Source organism: Saimiri boliviensis, chromosome X (assembly GCF_048565385.1).
Source record: "Saimiri boliviensis isolate mSaiBol1 chromosome X, mSaiBol1.pri, whole genome shotgun sequence".
NCBI lineage: Eukaryota > Metazoa > Chordata > Mammalia > Primates > Cebidae > Saimiri > Saimiri boliviensis.
The window spans coordinates 121,994,561-122,013,877 of record NC_133470.1 but is presented as its reverse complement, the minus strand read 5'-3'; the positions used below and the strand labels follow the sequence as shown (position 1 = coordinate 122,013,877).

Genomic DNA, 19,317 nt, shown 5'->3' with positions numbered 1-19,317 from the left:
CAATTTAAAGCTGAATGCATTTATTTGTGAATTGCTCTGAAAACCCTAAGGGAGCAGAGCAATGTTAAAGCAGAGAATGTTAGCTATAATTACTAAGGCTTACAGCAGTTATACTTAAAGGCAATTAAACCTAGATAGCAAGTAGTTCTTGCCTTGGTGGTAAACTACTGCAATGCAAGCTCAGAAAACTGAAAAATAAGCAATCCAGAACCACATGGATTTCTTGAGAAAGGAAACCTAAGTATCTAAATATCATAGCAAAAGCACCCCCACAACAGAAGTCACCGAGCCAACTCTCTGGAAGGGAAATGCAATAAAGGTCCAGGGAGTTCTCTGAGTTGGCTGAAGATAGGCATGCAGGTCAGATAAATTCCACAAAGGAGGCCAGAAAATATCTCATTTTGATTTGCTACTGGGATGATTTTCCATGAGGTAGCAGGACCACTATACATGGCATTGTTCTCCCACCTCACTTAAAAGGAGAAAATGTGCAACTTACCCATAAGCATCACAATCACCTAGTAAATGCTTACTCTCTAGATAAGTTAGGGTAGAAAAAGACAACTCTTACATGTGATCAGTGCAAGATCCTAGAGATGCAATCAGCAAAGGCAGCCATCTTCTAAGTTACACTCTCTACATTTTCTTGATCTTATCTACATGTAAAAAGGAACAACGACCTATTTGCTTTATTAACTCCACTACTATCTTGGACATTATGTGCTTCTCTTTTACCTTGGTCATGACAAATCATGATGTATCTTTATACGGATCAAATGAGATGATGCATTAAGTGCTTAGTAGAGTGTATGGTACAGAAAGTACTCTGGGTTGTTTGTTCTTTTTTTTGGAGAAAAAGTTAATACCAAGTTATACACATTCCAATCCTCTCAACTTTGAACACTTGCTCCAGACATCCTTGACATGGCTATCATTCTCTCAGTAACTCTGATGATCACATCAGTATCTAATTAAAACAACACAAATATAGCCAATTTCCCACAGAAAGACATGTAACACTAGGCCTCAAATATTTTTATGCTACAAATATCTTTGGATAGCAAGTTGTTCATTGGAAATACAGTAAGAAGCAACTATTGAGTAGCTGCAAGGATACCATATTTCTCTCCAAATGACATGATTTGCAAGGTACCTCTGCTTTAGGAGAAAGAAATATCTTACCTAAGATCAAAGGTACTATTTAACTAAAGACCCTTAGGCAGAAGTAATTGTCTTTCTCTCTATCTCTCTTTCTCTTTCGTTCTCTCTCCTTCCCTCTTTCTGTGTTTGTGTATGTGTGTGTGAGACACACACAGATAATACATATCAGAAATATCTATCTAACAACACAATGAAAGGTAAAGGAACAAGGTGACAATCAGGAGGCTTGGGTTCTAGTCCTAGCTCTGCTATTAACAGCAACTTGCTTTCTAGTCTCAGCTACAGAGACCTCATTTGTTTAAAAAAAATGAGGGGGGTTTCAGAAGTCAGTGAACCAAAATGGCCGGCAGCAGTCCAAATCCAGCCATGTCCCTTGATTTTGTCTAGAGCTGCTTTATAGCTACAATGGCAGAGTCGAGCAGTTGAAGTTGCAACTAAAACTGCATGGCCCACAAACCCCAAAATATTTACTATATGGTCCTTTAGAGAAACAGTTGGCAACCCCCTGGAAGAGGTTTTCAAGTGGTGTTGCAGAGTCCTAGTATTTGGTGCAGTTGCTTGAGGGGTCACTATGGTGGGTGGGTTATATCAGATGGCTCCTCTTTTATGAGCTTTACATATTAGGGTTCTGTTTAAAATTTCATTTGAAAAAAACAATTGCCAGAGCTTTGTGTGTGTTGTATTCATGCTCACTTTTGTTGTCTGTTATCTGTCTATTATATCCAAGGCACTTTTACACCTACCTCCCCTCTCTCCTTTAGACCAGAACTGCTTCTCTGTCTCATCCATATCTCAAACCACTTGATGCTTTTATGTTCACCACCCAGTCTACTGTCACACTCTCCCCTGTTCAGCCTAGATATGGCTCTTAAAAATGCCCTTATCAATTTAGGCTTCTACTACCTCAAAATTCTACCAGGTGTACCATGCAAATACTCAAACTTCATATTGGTCTGATCATTTCTTCATCCCTTCTCACCAAAATCACTAAACTCTACAAGAGTTCTTCCTTGAATAATCTTACCTAATCCTGACTGCTGCTTTACTCTATAGCTTCTCATCCTGTGTCCTTTATTAATAGTCATTTTTCAAAGATTTTATTCATGTATGGATTCATTCATTCATTCAATAGATATTTACTGAATGCTTCTTATGCATCAGGCCCTATTCTACATATGAGAGCAGGAGGGATGTAGTGGGAAACAAGACAAAGTTATTTCCTCAAATGAAAGGCAATATCCATAGGCCACTTAAGGGCAGAGCCCTTCTATTTTCCTTGGTATCGCTCTTAAGTTCTAGTTCTAGTTTACTGATCACTATATTTTTGGTGAACAGTTAATATAAAATAACTGTTACATTCAAGAACAAAAATGAGCACAGTATAGCTTATCTACAACACTGCAAATATACAAACAACAAACACATATCTCATAAATGTATTTACTTTGTTTGGCCCAGTCAAGATAAGAGTTTCATATCATTCCTACTCAGAGATAAGTATTTAAAGGGAAATCATAAAATTGGGAGGAAGAACAGTGGGAAGGCAATCTATTGAGGCATAAGGCAAATACTCTTGAGCTCAATCAATCATGTGATTTTCCATTACACTTCTGTAATATTTTGAACCAGTTCCCAAGAATTTGGCAGATCTCTTAACCCCCTTCTGACTCAGTAAAATCTGATCCCTGCAAATGAATACCACGTGATGGCATCTCTTTCCTCCTTCCAACAACTGTGGGTGTCTTTCAAACTTATTTTTTAAAGGATGGCTATATACAAAATTACTTCTAGAGCCCCATTAGTCTTAGCCATTTTCAAGGAAGTGACTTAATAATTTAGCTAGCTACCCATTTATTCACTGGTGGACAAAGAACAGGGTTAAAATGTTTTAGATTTAAGAGATCTGGGTTTTCTTCTAAATTTATCATTGACTATATCACCTAATCTGTCTGTACTTTAATTTCTTAATCTGTCAAATAAGGGTAACACTTGCAAGGTTCTTTGGGGGATATACTAATATATCTATAAATATTTTTAATGTTTGAAAAATATAAACAAGAAAATACAGATCAGTACGCAGAAAGGACAGACTATTAATACTAGCTGGATGACCACCAATATATACAAACACTCCATTGGCTAAAAGACATTAAGGCTAAAAATACAAAACTAAGTCCATTGCCTTCATTGTTTAATTTTCCTCTTCCCTTCTATCGTCCACAACTGCAAACATTATTATACAAATTTCACAACTGAAGTGTACTTTTATTGCTATTCTCCTTCATACCACTGGTTATATGTTGCTCCATGAGCCTGATTTTAGTTTGATATGATTTAGTCTTACCCAGGAGCCACTGGATCCAAGTAAGGGTTCATGCTGAAGCAATTTGGTAACACTACCCTGGTATTAGCAAGCTGCCTCTGTCCCTTGCCAGTAGGCTGTGGTCCACTGTAGATATTAAAAGAATTGAAAAGTAAAACAACCACCTCTAAAAACTTGCTACCTCAGTAACAGAGCTCATGTTGTAAAGAAGACTAAAGAGAAATCCACAAGGCTTCCAATTTAGGAATTTTGAAAGCCGAAATCACAGGAAAGACTGAAAGAACTGAGCTCAAAGAGGTCACTCCATCTCTATTTGGGGGTAGACATAATTTCTTTCTTTTAACACATTGAGTAGAAAAACGCCTACTTAAAAGTAAATTCGGCCAGGTGCGGTGGCTCATACCTGTAACCCCAGCACTTGGGAGGCCGAGGAGGGTAGATCACTTGAAGTCTGGAGTTTGAGACCAGCCTGGCCAACATGGTGAAACCCTGTCTCTACTAAATACAAAAAATTAGCCGGGCATGGTGGCACATGATTGCAGTCCGAGTTACTTGGGAGGCTGAAGCAAGAGACTCACTGGAACCCAGGAGGCAGAGGTTGCAGTGAGCTGAGATCATGCCACTGCTCTCCAGCCTGGGTAACAAAGTGAGACTCCATCTTAAAAAAAAAAAAGAAAGAAAAGAAAGGAAAAAGAAAAGCAAATACACTGAGATAAATAAGAAGAATGTCATCCTTAGATGAAATGCCCTTCAAATAAATCAGTAATGCACCAGCAGAACACCTTGGAAGATTCCTGGGTGGATATGTATTTTACCTGTATCCTATCAATACTCTAAATGCACACATAATTCATATCCTTGGATCTTCCATCCAAATCTATAATCCATTGTAATCACTGGGTAAGATTTACCTTCACCAATAAAATCCTATTGTTGTTTGAAAATTATTTTAGAGTATTAGACATATAAATATCTATGTCTATGACATCTTCCTCTAATACCAGGGAAGGAGGAAATTGGTTATGATAGTTTGTGGACAGGTGTGGTAGCAGAAAATTATGTATATCAAGTAAGTAGAAGGGGATCTAGAAAGAAAGGAAAATATTAGCCCTCAAGAACAATGGTGGAAATAAAGTAAAACAGTATGAATTCAGTTTTAGAGAACTGAGTAGAATGGCGACAGGACTCTAGAAAACGCACTGGGTTCTCCAATACTAGCTATCAATGTGACATCTAAATCATCACTAGCCACTACAGTTCAGAAAAGGTTAACATTTGGGCCCCTTCTTGTTGAATCTCTATGGCTTTCATTTTAGCTGAAAGCCAAAGAACAAGGCTTACTGGCTCTCTCTGCCAGCCCTCTCACATTCCACACTCTCCCTTCCTGTGCACTCAGCTCAGTAAGCAGCCCACCCGCAGCATCTTCCCTCTTTGATCTTGCCAAGGCCTTTTTCCCACCATCTCTGAAACAATTACCCAAGCCGCTTCCACTCCGGATCATCATAAGACAACAGCCAGCCAGAAGCCTGGGCTGCCTTGAGCCTTGTGAGAGGATATGCCAGGCATCCGTTGAAACTCTCCAGAGAGGTCAAATTGGTAGGGGGTGGGGAGGCTCTCTTTGAATGGGAGAATACCATGGTTGCTGTAGGACACAGAGCTCTTTTGACTTGGAGTTTAATGAGCCTTCACTTCAATAGGACCTACGTGTCCCGAAAGATAAGGGCAAGGATGGAAAGGCACCATTTACCTCGTTCTGCTGCCGCTGCAATAGGAACACAGGGTACACGCTGGTTCAAGGTTTGGATCAGAGTGACTTACCAAGAAAACAGGTCTGATTTATAATTACAGTGCTATCCCCTCTCCAGCAAGATACCTCCCTGGATGTCAGCAGAGTGAGATCCATGAAATAATTCACTGAACTTGGGGGCAAATGGAAGCTGTGATTGCAGGAGGGAGAACGGTCTTTGTAAACCTGAGGCAACATTTCCATGTAGAGTTTAGAGCACACTGATTGTAGAAAACCTCAGGCAAGAGACTTTATGGGATTAGCAAGAAGGAATGAATTTCAGGAAAAGCATCTAAATGAGATCTTTGTAAAGAGAAAGACATAAATAAATGCAAGGGTCCTCTGGCCATTAGTCATAACCTTTCTCTGACCACCTTGATGCAATGAGAAGTAGTTACCTGAGTGACCTTGTTCTTAGAAAGCTGATAAAAATAGTCTCCTGACAAAAGGTCTAATCTGAGAAAGTGTCTCTAATTTTGATTTGCTAAGTACGCTAGAGAGGTTTTTCTTGGAAGAACTTCTAAGGCCTGAGAATAAAGGAAAGTTCATGATGCCATTTGTAAGCCATCACTACATTATCTGTTTATATGGAACATAGGCAGGTCATCTAACATACCCATCCACCTTCAAACGCAGCCTTACTTGAGCCATTTCCAACAGACAGAAGGATAACTCTTCCATTCATGAATATCCTTCTTGGTTTAGAATGTTCAATGATTTTGTGAAGCAATCACAGTGAAGACTCCTTCCTAGATCTGTTCCAGAACTACCTGTTTACCTCAAATACCTCCCTGATGTTCCAAACTGAAATTTCAGCCCCCAAAGAGCAAAACCTAATGAACATCGAGTCACAGCAGAAAAGCAAAACTATAATTAGCAATTCCTATATTTAAGGATAATATGGAAAAGGAATGTTTTTCTTTGAACAGTATAGAGGAGACATGACAAACAGCACCCAGGGGCAAATCCAGCTCTGAGAGGCTGCTAAAACAAAAAGGGAAATAAGAACCAGTTGATTTTCTCTGAAATGTGGTCTTCCAAGCCTTTATATGTGCTAGAAGTGAGCCGGCTTGAAAGTCTGAAGACATTATTACATGGCCTCTGAGATTCCGCTGGGTAGAAGGAGGTAAACATGGTCTCCCAGTCAAAGGTTTCACCTCCTTTAACAAGAGCAAGTCAGAATTTCCTAATGATTAGACTCCATGTGAAAGCACAAATTGGATAAGGACTAAAAACTTAATAATAATTGATGAGCTCATTTGAGATAGATGCCATCATTCAATCCCAGCTCAATTTTTAGAACTTCTTTATATTGTAAAGCTACATAATTTGGGGAGGGCCCCTGGAAAACTGCTAAAAATCTCCAGGACTAATGCCCAGAAAAGCCTCAGAAGTCTGAAGCCAGAAATATATTTCAGGCAACCTTTTCAGCGAGGGCTGCACAGTGGGAACTAGAGATGAACATTTTCTCCCAACACATGTATTATTTTCATTATTTTCAAACAACCAGTAACCACTGTGCCCTCAGATGTTGCAAAGAAAAATGGTTGCAGACACTCTGTCCCTATTTATCTCCAACTGGCTGAGCACCCTTCCTGGAGGGGTAGCAGGACTCTCTGTACACCCTAATCTTGAAGCCATCTGGACAAGTTTCTCATAGTCTGTTGAAAAGAAAGGCCTAACGAGTGAAGCAATTTTTTAAAAACTTAAAAGAGGCAGAGGTTACTAAATCTGAACAAGCACCCACATTTTCCTTTTGGGAGGTGAACCAAAGGATGATTCAGACAGGGAGAAAGGCAGCAGGGTTTAGGGAATGAAGAGTCATGAGATACCAGTTTTATTTCTGGCTCTATCCAAGATGGCCATGTGACCACCAGCAAGTTACTTCTTCTCAGCAGGTCTCTTAGTTTGCCCATCTCTAAAAAATTCCAGTCTTACCCCATCCTATAATTTTCTCTGGAATGTCCTCGCAAAAATGTGAGGGAAAGAAACATATGAGGTGAAGCAAAAGGACGCGTTAAGCTCCTTAAATCTAGATATCAGGTAAATACAAGTCTTCCTTATATTCTGTTAAGCAATTTAGCATAGTTCTGATGTAGACAACTGATAAAGCAAGACATTAACCTGATTTTATACTACGGATATTTTAGCAAGTCAGGCTAAGAAATATGAATTACATGGCACTACCTACTGGTAAAGTGTGAATTTACAGCTCAACTCCAACAAGCATTTTAATATCAAAAAAAGAAATGAGAGGAAATTGATAAGTTGGGAAATCTCCAGGAACTAGACCTATTCTTACTGAGGGAGAGGAAGCAGGCAATGAATGAAGGCAGGAAAAATACATCATATACAATAGCCAGAATACTATTTAAATGCTAATAATTTTCTTTTGTTTCAAATCTATACATTTTTCATCTTGTTATGATGGAGGCTATTTTTTCCCTTAAAACAATTCGAATTTCAGAATAGGTGTCTCTGAGATATAACATTTTCTTTACCAAGTTACACTTTAGCTTCAATTTTTGCTGGAACACATCCATCCCTTGAAGGGCAAAACATCTAAGAGTTAGTACCCGCCGGACGCGGTGGCTCACGCCTATAATCCCAGCACTTTGGGAGGCCGAAGCAGGTCGATCACGAGGTCAAGAGATCAAGACCATCCTGGTCAACATGGTGAAACCCTGTCTCTACTAAAAATACAAAAAATTAGCTGGGCATGGTGGCGCGTGCCTGTAATCCCAGCTACTCAGGAGGCTGAAGCAGGAGAATTGCCTGAACCCAGGAGGTGGAGGTTGCGGTGAGCCGAGATCGCGCCATTGCACTCCAGCCTGGGTAACAAGAGCGAAACTCCGTCTCAAAAAAAAAAAAAAAAAAAAAAAAAAAAAAAAAAAAAGAGTTAGTAACCCACCCACTGCAATAACAACTGACATCCAAGATGAATTAATGACAAGCCAGTAGCAAATTTCCCTCTATTTCACATGAATACAGTTTAGTTTTGCAATCAAATAGCATCTATGTCAAGCCTAATTAGATACACATTAATCATATGCTTAATAGTTTGGGGGGGCCCTTGCATTTGTCCAGGGAAGGCTTCATCTCTGCACACAAATAACTGACAAGTCCATTCCTCTACAGAGCTATTTTCTAGAAGTAGCCTCTGAGAACCACAGCACAGCTTTTGGACAGTGCATTTTTTCTGACATAAACTTCAAACTATCCCTGGGTCCCATCCTGCCTCAGACCTGCCAAGATTGCTTCTATTCAAAAGTAATCTGCCAAGTCAGTCCAACAGCAAAAGATATGGACAGCAAGAATCATTTCTGACCTGAGAAGGAACTGAGTTCCCACTAAGCTTGGGTAGACAAGGACTGTTCAGATTTTAAAATCTTTAGAGTACTCTAAGCTACCTAGAACTATTTTCTAGTTTTATAAAGTTTTAAAATACCTTTAAGGGTAGAAATTAAAATACACATCTATACATAAACATCTATACATCTATATCTATTTGTATATCTGTCATAGGCTTAAGGTAGGGCTAGGTATATAGTAAGAGCTTGGAGTATGGGGGCAGTTAGCTTATTATATGAATGAACAAATGGAAATTGCTTCTTGACCCTGCTGATTTCCCATTTTGGAGCAAAAGAAAAGAATTTACCAAGAAGAGTAAAGAAATCAAACATCATCACAATGGGAACTAGGATCATCAGATGGCCCCTCCCTACTGGGGATTATATGCAGCTGCCAATTCACCACAATGTGGAACCCAGTGTCCCTGATTTCCCAGCTCTCCCATCCCCCGGCTCATGCTACCTGAGGAAGCCATACCTCTTCTTCCAGCTTTACCACCTTGGCCTGGGCATTACTCAGGGCCTGGTCTCGGATTTCGATGTGTCGTCTTTGGTCCTCATTGGTAGAACGGGCAGTGGCCAGCTCTGCTTCCAGCTTCTCCTTCTCACGCTGGCTTTCTTTATCTGTCAGGACATTAAACATTAACACTGCCAGCCTGGAGCTGGCTCAAAGCCTTACCTGAGCAAAACTGACACATCATACCCTTTACTAGACAGCCTACTGTTTTGGTGTACAGCTGAAGAACCAGTATATCTAAGATCTGGATTCTATCACTGGCTCTACCACTAAATTGCTGTTGAAATTCAGAAAAGTCGGCCGGGCGCGGTGGCTCAAGCCTGTAATCCCAGCACTTTGGGAGGCCGAGGCGGGTGGATCACGAGGTCGAGGGATCGAGACCATCCTGGTCAATATGGTGAAACCCCGTCTCTACTAAAAATGCAAAAAATTCGCTGGGCATGGTGGCACGTGCCTGTAATCCCAGCTACTCAGGAGGCTGAGGCAGGAGAATTGCTTGAACCCAGGAGGCGGAGGTTGCGGTGAGCCGAGATTGTGCCATTGCACTCCAGCCTGGGTAACAAGAGCGAAACTCCGTCTCAAAAAAAAAAAAAAAAAAAAAAAAAAAAAAAAAAAAAAAAGAAATTCAGAAAAGTCACTTAATAAGTTAATGGCTGTTGAGCAGAAGCAATGAGAAAACAGATGTAACGTGTCTCAAAAAGTATTAGGCATTACACAAAGAAGAATACACACACATACCCCTACCTCAGAAGAAAAGGTAGGCTCATCCCCTCAATTTTATTTCTTCTGAATTGTCTTACACTGGCAAAAGAGCAATTGAGCTCAAAACATTTTCCCCATTGTTTCTTCATGACAGTACATTAAAGGGAGCTAAAAATGACATTTCATAAAATGGATAAAAGTTCAAGCCCACCCTTCACACACTAACATTACTGTGTAACTGAGATCAAGTCTGCTAGACAACATGTCCTCTCCAGGGAAAACCTAACCCAATCCACTTTATCTCAGCATCTGCTTCCTTTGGGAATCCAATGTCTTTTAAAAGATAATACAGTAAAACTGGAAGCCATGCTATGCTTTGATCCTACTCCGTCTCCGGTAGGATAGGATAGGTGTGGAGGGAGCACTGGAAAGAACAGGGCAAATGTAGATGGAAAACATCAGGATCAGAGCACTTAAGGCAGCCATTTCACCTGAAAAAACATCCTCTATTTGCGAATCTCCCTTTCTACCTTTAAGTCTATTAGAGTTTGAAAGTTCAGATTTTTTAAAAAAAAAGTAATCCAAAAAAAAAAAAAAGAAAGAAAAAGAAAAAAAGGCCGGGCGCGGTGGCTCAAGCCTGTAATCCCAGCACTTTGGGAGGCCGAGGCGGGTGGATCACGAGGTCGAGAGATCGAGACCATCCTGGTCAACATGGTGAAACCCCGTCTCTACTAAAAATACAAAACATTAGCCGGGCATGGTGGCGCGTGCCTGTAATCCCAGCTACTCAGGAGACTGAGGCAGGAGAATTGCCTGAACCCAGGAGGCAGAGGTTGCGGTGAGCCGAGATCGCGCCATTGCACTCCAGCCTGGGTAACAAGAGCGAAACTCCGTCTCAAAAAAAAAAAAAAAAAAAAAAAAAAAAAAGTAATCCAATATGCTTGTTTGCTTAAACACACACATTTATATATGTGTATGCATACATATATACAAAACATGTGTGTGTGTGTATATATATATATACTTGCATATATATAAAAATATGTGTATATGTGTATATATATACTTGCATGTATGTGTATATGTGTATACAGATATAATCTATGACCTCAGAATGGAAGAGCTTAGTGGGGTTTTAAAGAAAGCTCAGTTGAGCAGTGCCTATATAATGAGGATTTAATAAATATCTATGGATGGATATAAGAAAAATAGAGGAAGAAAGCACCAGTATGAGACAGTGGCCAAAACTATAATTTTTAGGAGAATGAAGGAACATGATCACAGGCTAGCATTTGCATAAGTTAATACAGATTTATAAGTAGTCGCTAAACAGATTTTAAACTTTGGTCCATATACGGTTCTTATCTCAATCTGCCCTCTTCCAGTGACTGGCCGTACCTTGTTCCAGTACCCACAGCTAATGAGAATATCAGAATATTATACCTGAAGTGATTATCATTGAATTCCAATGAGGTAATTCTCACTCCTCCCAAATGATCACTTAAAGATTTCATTGCTTGGTCCTAGTTGTAGATGTCTGTTAGTGAAATGGACCCCTTGTGCTTCCAGCAGGGGGAGGGAAAAAGGAACCATTATGAAATATGCCAAAGCATTCTGTTCTTAACAAGGCCTGACCCCAAGAGAAACTAACCAGAACCCAATCTATGAGTTTGGGGGTTTTTGTTTGCTTGTTTGTTTCCAGAGCCTAACTGACCCAGGGGAAAGGAAACATTCAACTCCAGTCTGCTCTGGCCTTCCACATGAAAGAAGGAAAATACCTAGCTGAAGCCCTCTCTAGTGATCCTGCATCACCTAAAGGGGTGAAAACAAACAAACAAACAAACAAACAAAAAAAAAAAAACTGAGATGCACTTGTGACATCTGGAAGCACAGGCTCACTAAAAGACTTAGACCTAATCATAGGTCTAGAGCACTTCCCTTTCCCCCAAATTTTACCATCACTCCTGAAAGGCCTCTTTACCACAGTGCCTTTTAACCTATGCATCAGGTCTGCCATTTCACACACATACACAAATAAAAAACCTAAAAGCCATAGAAAAAGGTAAAATATACAGCTCGAAAAGTCAAGGCAAGCATCAGAACCAGACTCCGAGATAAGGCAGGGATGCTGGAATTAACAGACTGGGAATTTAAAACAAGTATGATTCATATGCTAAGGGCTCTAATGAAAAAAGTAGATGATATGCAAGATCAGTTCAATAGTATAAGCAGAAAGATAGAAATGTTAAGAAAGAATCAACAATGCTAGATAGTAAAAAAGAGGTAACAATACCATCTTATTTAACCTCACAATATTTGTAAGGATCAAATGAGATAGTAGATTTAGAAATTTGAAAGAAATGTTAGAAAGCAAACCAAACACCAAAGGAACTTACTACATAAAGCAGATAATGATCATCATCACTATGATTAATAATGACAATCTGTAGCTTCAAAACTTTTCACTGTGATACAACAAATTTTGTACACTAATTTTTAGAATGAGAAGGTTGAGACTCACCTGAGCTTTAAAATTAGCAACTCCATGTTTCTGATTCAAATCATTATAACTACAGGGGACCATGACAAATGTAGTTATGTTCCATGTCTTTCCTCTTCCTCTTAACTAAGGCAGACCTCACACCAGAAACTCAAACAAGTAGTTTTGATTTTTTTGAAAGTTAAGGGTCCTTCTTCTGGAGACTTAAACCTTAAGTTTTAGAAGAAACGTCAATAGGGCAGCCTCACCTTCCTTCCCACTCTGACTTTGCATTTGGAAAGAAAGGAACATTTGTTGAATACATATTGCATACCAGGTATTGTACTAACTTAATCCTCAGAACAACCATACAAGGAAGGTACTATTCTCTTCTAAATTTGCATATGAGAAAATAGACCCAGACAGCTTGACTAACTTGCACAAGGTCCCACAGTTGGTAAATAAGTAGTGGAGCCCCTATTTAAGCCCAGACTGGTTCCACTATACCAGGCTGCCTTCTCCTAGGGCTGAGTTGGTTTGGCTTCTCTAGGATTCCTTCCTTCTGCCACAGTTCCAACCATGCAGGGCCCTGCCAATGTCCAAAGCCAAAAGAAATTAGGAGGGACAAGAGTCATGCCCTCTTCCCTGGCTAGTTGGTGAACTTCACTTTTCCCTCCTAGAGCCATTTGACAGTCTTTTGCCCTGCTGGTAATACAGTCTAATCTACTAAGTTACCACATTTTATAAACCTGTAGAAGAGCTCCTAGGACACCTGAAATACCATCTCCATACAGAGAAGAGTATGATCTAGCACATCCACAGCAAAGAATCTATACATTTTATTTGTTTCAATCTGAGAGGCTGCCACCCTCTTTCTGCCAGTGAACTAGCTTTGAGAGTCACTGTGACACCACAAAAGCAATTTCACCAAAAATTATACTAGGTACTGATGACACCAGAAAAACTACATTCCTTACTCTAAGATATACCGACAAAGGAACAGGAGGTACAGGGAAAAGAGGAAGAAAAAACCTGTTCTGAAGCCAGAGCACAACAGAACAACCCAGGAAGGGAGGGCAGTATTGTAAGTGAAGATCAAACGAACTTGTAAAAGCTGGCTAGAAGCTGCATGGAATGAGTTGAAAGGGTCATTCAGAGATCCAGCAAAGATGGAAGAAACTGACAAATCCCTACTGAGCACAACTACAGCCAGAGCTACATTGAGGGAGGCTGGGGGTAGAGGAAACCAACCATGGGCATCTGCAGAAATGAGAGCAGTTCATCTGTTTCCCGTCCCCCTCCCCAACTAATTCTCCCTGTGGACTCAATCCACTATGAAGTTTTTATTGCTCGTTTTATGAAGGCAACTGGAAAGAATTAAGCATTGTCTAGCTGGGTGGGGTCCATTAGAGACCGATAAAAAAAGAGGATTAATTCATTGTCATGGTCCTAGGAGTATTTCCAGACAAAGAAAACACTATTATGAGGAAGACACAGCTCTGCACTCCCCCACATCCTCCAACTCTGTAGCCAGAGTCACTGATTCAAGCCATAGGAGTAGCTCCCCTTGTAATCTGCTGCTCTGTAACAATAAATACTGGACACTTAACAAAGGGAGCCCCAGGTACAGATGAAGTATTCCAAACACTAATCATCAATCCTGCGTGTTAGTGCCATCTCTAGCAGAGCCAACACATGGAATCTTCTAAGAAAATCCCCTCAACGCAAAGGGACCTCATGTTCGGTAAAGCTCTTTATTCAGCTAGCAATGACACTAGCAGGGATTTCAAGGGGTTTCTCTAGTTTAATGCTGAAGAAGCAATGTGATGTGACGAGATGTTGGGGCAAGCAGGCTTCTTGGCTTAGGAGGAAAAGAACAGAATCTTCCAACTTCATGCCTGAATAGGAAAAACAATCCTTAGGTGATACTCACTCTGCACTGGCTGTTCTAAAAGGCTAAAGAAAAGAGTGTAATCTTTTCATGCACCTTGCTCCCATCCGCACATTAATATCTGTTTCTGAAGCTTGCACTTACTTTTTGCAAAGAGCTGTGAGATGGTTTTTCTGGTGTCCTCTGACCCCTCATATTCCTTCTCTGCAAGCTGCTTGTTGGCAGTCTCTAGACGCTCTGTGGAATTTGGAGAAAATCAACAGGGTCTCAAATATAAACTTTCATGCATATACTACTGGCCCTCTAAATACTGACCTTTGGTAACAAGCCTGTTTCTCCTTGTTAAACAGGAATAGGTAACTAACACAGGTTTGCAAATGTGAATCCCAAAATACTAGACCATGGCAGGGGAGGAGGAAAGTATTTAATGCTTTCATTCCTCACTGCCAAAACCTAAGTTAAGTGCAGAAGTCTAAATTCCAATGAAATTATCCATCCCCAAATATATAATGATATATTTCATTAACCAGGAAAAAAACACAGCCATCACAGTTCTTACAAAGTCTTTAAACTCACGTAATGTCAAAGTTAGAAAGGGACAACTGGCAGCATGTAGTTGGGTCCCCGATTTTAAAGATAAAATAACCAAAATTCTAAGACAGACAGCAACATCCCTGGGTGGGTGTGGTGGCTCATGCCTGCAATCCCAGCACTTTGGGAGGTCGAGGCGGGTGGTCACCTGGTCAGGAGTCCAAGACCAGCCTGACCAATGTGGCAAAACTCTGTCTCTAAAAATACAAAAATTAGCCAGGCATGGTGGTACATGCCTATAATCCCAGCCAGCTACTTGGGAGGCTAAGGCAGGAGAATCACTTGAACCTGGGAGGTGGAAGTTGCAGTGAGCCAAGATCGTACCACTGCTCTCCAGCCTGGGCAATAGAGCAAGCCTCCAAGTCAAAAAAAAAAAAAAAAAAAAAAAGAAAAAAGAAAAAGAAAAAGAAAAAAAGAAAGTACCATCCCCAAGGTCAGCAGTTTTGAAGGTGCTGAAGGTGCTTTAAAGTACAAATATTTTCCAAAGTCTTCAATATTATCAGGTGAAAGTAAAAAATAAAAGAAGCCAATGAGTCCCGGAAATAAGAAAGGACATTATACTTCCAGCTTGCACAGGCAAAGGGCATGCCTCCGCAAAATTTGTTAAAAAGACGAGGCAGTACCTATTGTGGGGGTGGGCCAGGTGGGTCCAGAAGTCCCAGAAGGGATCCTGCCTAAGACATCAGCTCATCGCTCATAAGACCAGTGAGGTGTACTCACACTTTGATCAATCAAGCTTGGGACTGAGCATTATTGTAGTCACAAAAAATTAGCCTGGCACATGCCCAGCCATTTACTGCCCACACTGATGGGTTGAACAACCCCAAAGAGCCTAGCTGGATCCTGCTCAGCCCTTCCCTTCACCACCCTGCAGCTGCTTCAGAAGTATAAAGATGAGCCCGTTGGTTCCCTCACCTCTCAGATCCCTGTTGAAGTCATGCATCCTCCGAATCTCGCCCTCCAGCTTGTTTCTCATGGCTTTCTCTAGGGCCTCTCTTTTGGAGGATGACTTCACGAGGTTCTCATATGCCTCTGAAACTCGCTGGATTTCTGTCTCCACCTTAACAACAGTAAAAGGAAGATGGTGGTGATAGTAGGAGATTGATGGGAAAAATGATCTGAAAACATACATGCAAATCCTCAGTGACAGCTTCTCTCAGGGCTCACAGATGGCCAGGAGGAAGCATAACACAGTTAGATGAGAAAAGTTTCAAGGAAGGATCTCCAAGTTCAACCATAAGCTTAGCAATTAACTCTCTGTGTCATGGTCTTTCCTTGGGTTAAAATATATATATATATATATATACACATACATATATATACATACAGTTTCTGCCTTCAGAGGAGATAGTAAGAATATTATAAAAAGTTATTAATGATTTTAATTTCTGAAAAAACTCTTAATTTTGAAAATATTAGTAATAATATATATAGTATGTAGACACTTTATTCCAAACCATTCAAAGGGCTTTCGCATGTTGGTTCCAGTTTGTACTGATATCTGCCTAGGCAGGATACCTCTTCTCATTTTAGTAGAGAGAAAAGTTAAATTGCCTCTGAAGAGCAAGTGTCAGCAGTAGAGACTAATGCTAAAAACCTCAAGCCTCATGAAGTAGTTCAGTTCAATTTAACAAACATTGACCAAGGGCCAAATATTTACATGAACTTTTAAAACACTATTAGGGGGGTGTAAATATGAATGAAAACATTCTCATTGCTCTCAAGGAGGTTTCTATCCAATCAAATGAAAGAATATAGGGCAAGATACATCTTTAAGAAACGTAGCAGTGCCGTAAAGCACAGAGAAGGAAGAAGTTATTCCTGGTTGGGGGAAGTGGGGAGGAGAACACTTTCTGGGAGGAGGTGGCACTTAAAGTCAGATCCTGAAAGCTGGGTCAGATTTCAATGAGCAGAGGTGAGGGGAAGGGTATTCTATTCTGAGTAAGCAAATGCATTCCCAGAATGACCAGTCGTCTAATTTGGCTGGACACTGTGGGGTACACAGAAGGAAGCTGGAGAGATATGGCTGCTAAGATAGATTGGAGTCAGATTATAAAAGGCTTTTAATGCCAGGCATTTGAACTTTATCCCATAGTCAGTGGGAAACCAGTATAGATTTTTGAACAGAAATTCGTAATCAGAGTTGTGTTTTATGACACCCCTGCAAATCTCATAAAATGGGGGGAAAAGGCCGGGCACAGTGGCTCACGCCTGTAATCCCAGTACTTTGGGAGGCCAAGGCGGGCAGATCATGAGGTCAAGAGATCGAGACCATCCTGGCCAATATGGTGAAACCCCGTCTCTACTAAAAATACAAAAAAATTAGCTTGGCGTGGTGGCGCACCTGTGGTCCCAGCTACTTGGGAGGCTGAGGCAGGAGAATTGATTGAACCCGGGAGGCGGAGGTTGCAGTGAGCCGAGGTCGTGCCACTGCACTCCAGCCTGGTGCCTGGTGACAGAATGAGACTCTGTCTCAAAAAAAAAAAAAAAAAAAAAAAAAAAAAAGGCGGGGGGCGGGGGGAACTCAAGAGAGAAAGGATCTTGCCCTGAATCAGCCACCATCAGGCAGAAAACAAGAAATTAGACTCCAGAGTCTTTCTGTAACTAGTTTAACTCCATTGCACATATAATAACCACACAGGTATTTGCATATAATTTGTATAAGACAAATAAACCCATGGCCTCTTAAGCAAATTTCAGATTAAATTGGACTCTGCAACCATTCTGCATTCCTCCTGTGTTTTCCACTATCCTTAACGAAGCTCAGGGTATTATATAGGGAGAAATATCAGACCCCTAGTGGGACACTGGCAGAAAGGTAAGGTTGCCAAACCAGTAAGATTCAACCCGCCTCCATCTCCAAAATTCTGCCAGAGACAGGACTGCCTGAAAACAAATGAGGCTTACACCACAGAAAAGAGCAGACTCAAAAGTGTTTTTCTCTTCACAGATGGCACCAAGATAGCAGCACAGAAGGTGAAAACTGGTGAATGGCATTTAGAGACAAGATCTGCAAGGCCTGTGCCTGATGAAGCTTTTGCATGTAACTCAAGCGCTCGGTAGAGAAAATAAACATTTCCGTCTGAAAGAGCAGGCTTGGTGTTGGTCTGCTCTAGGCAGCATTTACAGTTCAAGGCAGTCCAGTTGCACACAGAATGTCACACCTGCAAGGCAGTCCCTTTCCTCAAGGTGTACAGACTGCTATTTCAAGATCTTATATTAATCCTTCCCCCAACCCCTGTGTAGATACTGTATCCGAAAGGGCAAGTCGCACAGCTCTCAGTGGGGCCTTCCAGGAAAAGCCATCACAGAAGGATATATCCACTGGTTTGGGCTAGGTGATGGTGGGGGCAGGAGACAGGAGGGTGGCAGCAGGTTTTTCCAGACTTACTCTGTCTACTTATTCCTGTCATGAGCCACGGGCCTTTTTATTTCCTCCAGCTCTACCTGGAATCTACCTTAATTTTCCCCATTTTCCTTCTTTTCTCCTGTTCCGCCTTCCCCTCTACTCTACCTCGACATGGAGGCAGCCTCTACTTCTCCCAATACTCAAGCTGTTCCAGTTACACTTATTTAAGGCATCTTTTCCCATCATGGGGAACATACAACAGCAATCCTATTCTGCACCTCTTCCCTATCACTGGCTGAACCCACACCTCCAACAACAACAACAACAACAAAAAAAAATCAGCATGGAGGCAGGGCACGGTGGCTTATGCCTATAATCCCAGCACTTTGGGAAGCCAAGGCGGATGGATCACAAGGTCAGGAGTTCAAGACCGGCCTGGCCAAGATGGTGAAACCCTGTCTCTACTAAAAATACAAAAATTAGCCAGGTGCAGTGGCAGGCACTGTAATCCCAGCTACTCGGGAAGCTGAGACAGGAGAATCGCTTGAACCCAGGGAGTGGACGTTGCAGTGAGCAGAGATCAGGCCACTGCACTCCAGCCTGGGCAACAGAGTGACACTCCATTCTCAGGAAAAAAAAAGAAAAAAAGAAAGAAAGAAAAAATCACCATGGATCCTCTGGCAAAAAGGGCCTGTAGAAGAGCTAGGTTCATCCTTCAGTGATTTTATAAAAAATTGGCTGGGGTCACCCTGAAGAGAGAGTTTGGAGAGGGGGTGTCAACTGTTAACCTAATCAGCCAGATTGGGTTTCTAGTACTGTATGTGGATATAATTAATTTATTCCACCAAAGTGATGGGGGCAGGGATATAGTTAAAATGAGGGGTGAAAATACAAACTCAGGGAAATGCTGGGAAGAAACAATTCTCAGACCACTCCAACAACCCTCATCCAGATTTAGGAAAACTAATGGACACGGAAGCCATTTTCCTATATAAAAATCCTCTACTGGTAATAAGCCCTTGTCACCTTTAGGCCCCAAGATTTGGTGTTTGTTTACAAATACTCAGCTTCATTCAGGCCTCTGAAATTTCCACTCCTGGTGTTTTCTAAGGACAGAGTTGTTGGACAATACAAGGCATCCTCCCATCCCTCCCCCACCTTCACCCTC

General features: G+C 41.1%; 1 protein-coding gene across 8 annotated transcripts in view; it reads right to left on the bottom strand.

Annotated features, from left to right (window-relative positions):
* AMOT (angiomotin) overlaps positions 1-19,317 on the bottom strand; it is a 66,458-nt gene that overhangs the window by 18,863 nt on the left and 28,278 nt on the right. For all 8 annotated transcript variants that reach the window (XM_039464097.2, XM_039464099.2, XM_010346321.3 and 5 more), the window contains 3 exons: positions 15,716-15,860; positions 14,354-14,446; positions 9,099-9,244 (listed from right to left, as the gene is read on the bottom strand). In XM_039464097.2, the coding sequence (XP_039320031.1) occupies positions 9,099-9,244; positions 14,354-14,446; positions 15,716-15,860 (384 nt within the window). The remainder of the gene's footprint in view (positions 1-9,098; positions 9,245-14,353; positions 14,447-15,715; positions 15,861-19,317) is intronic.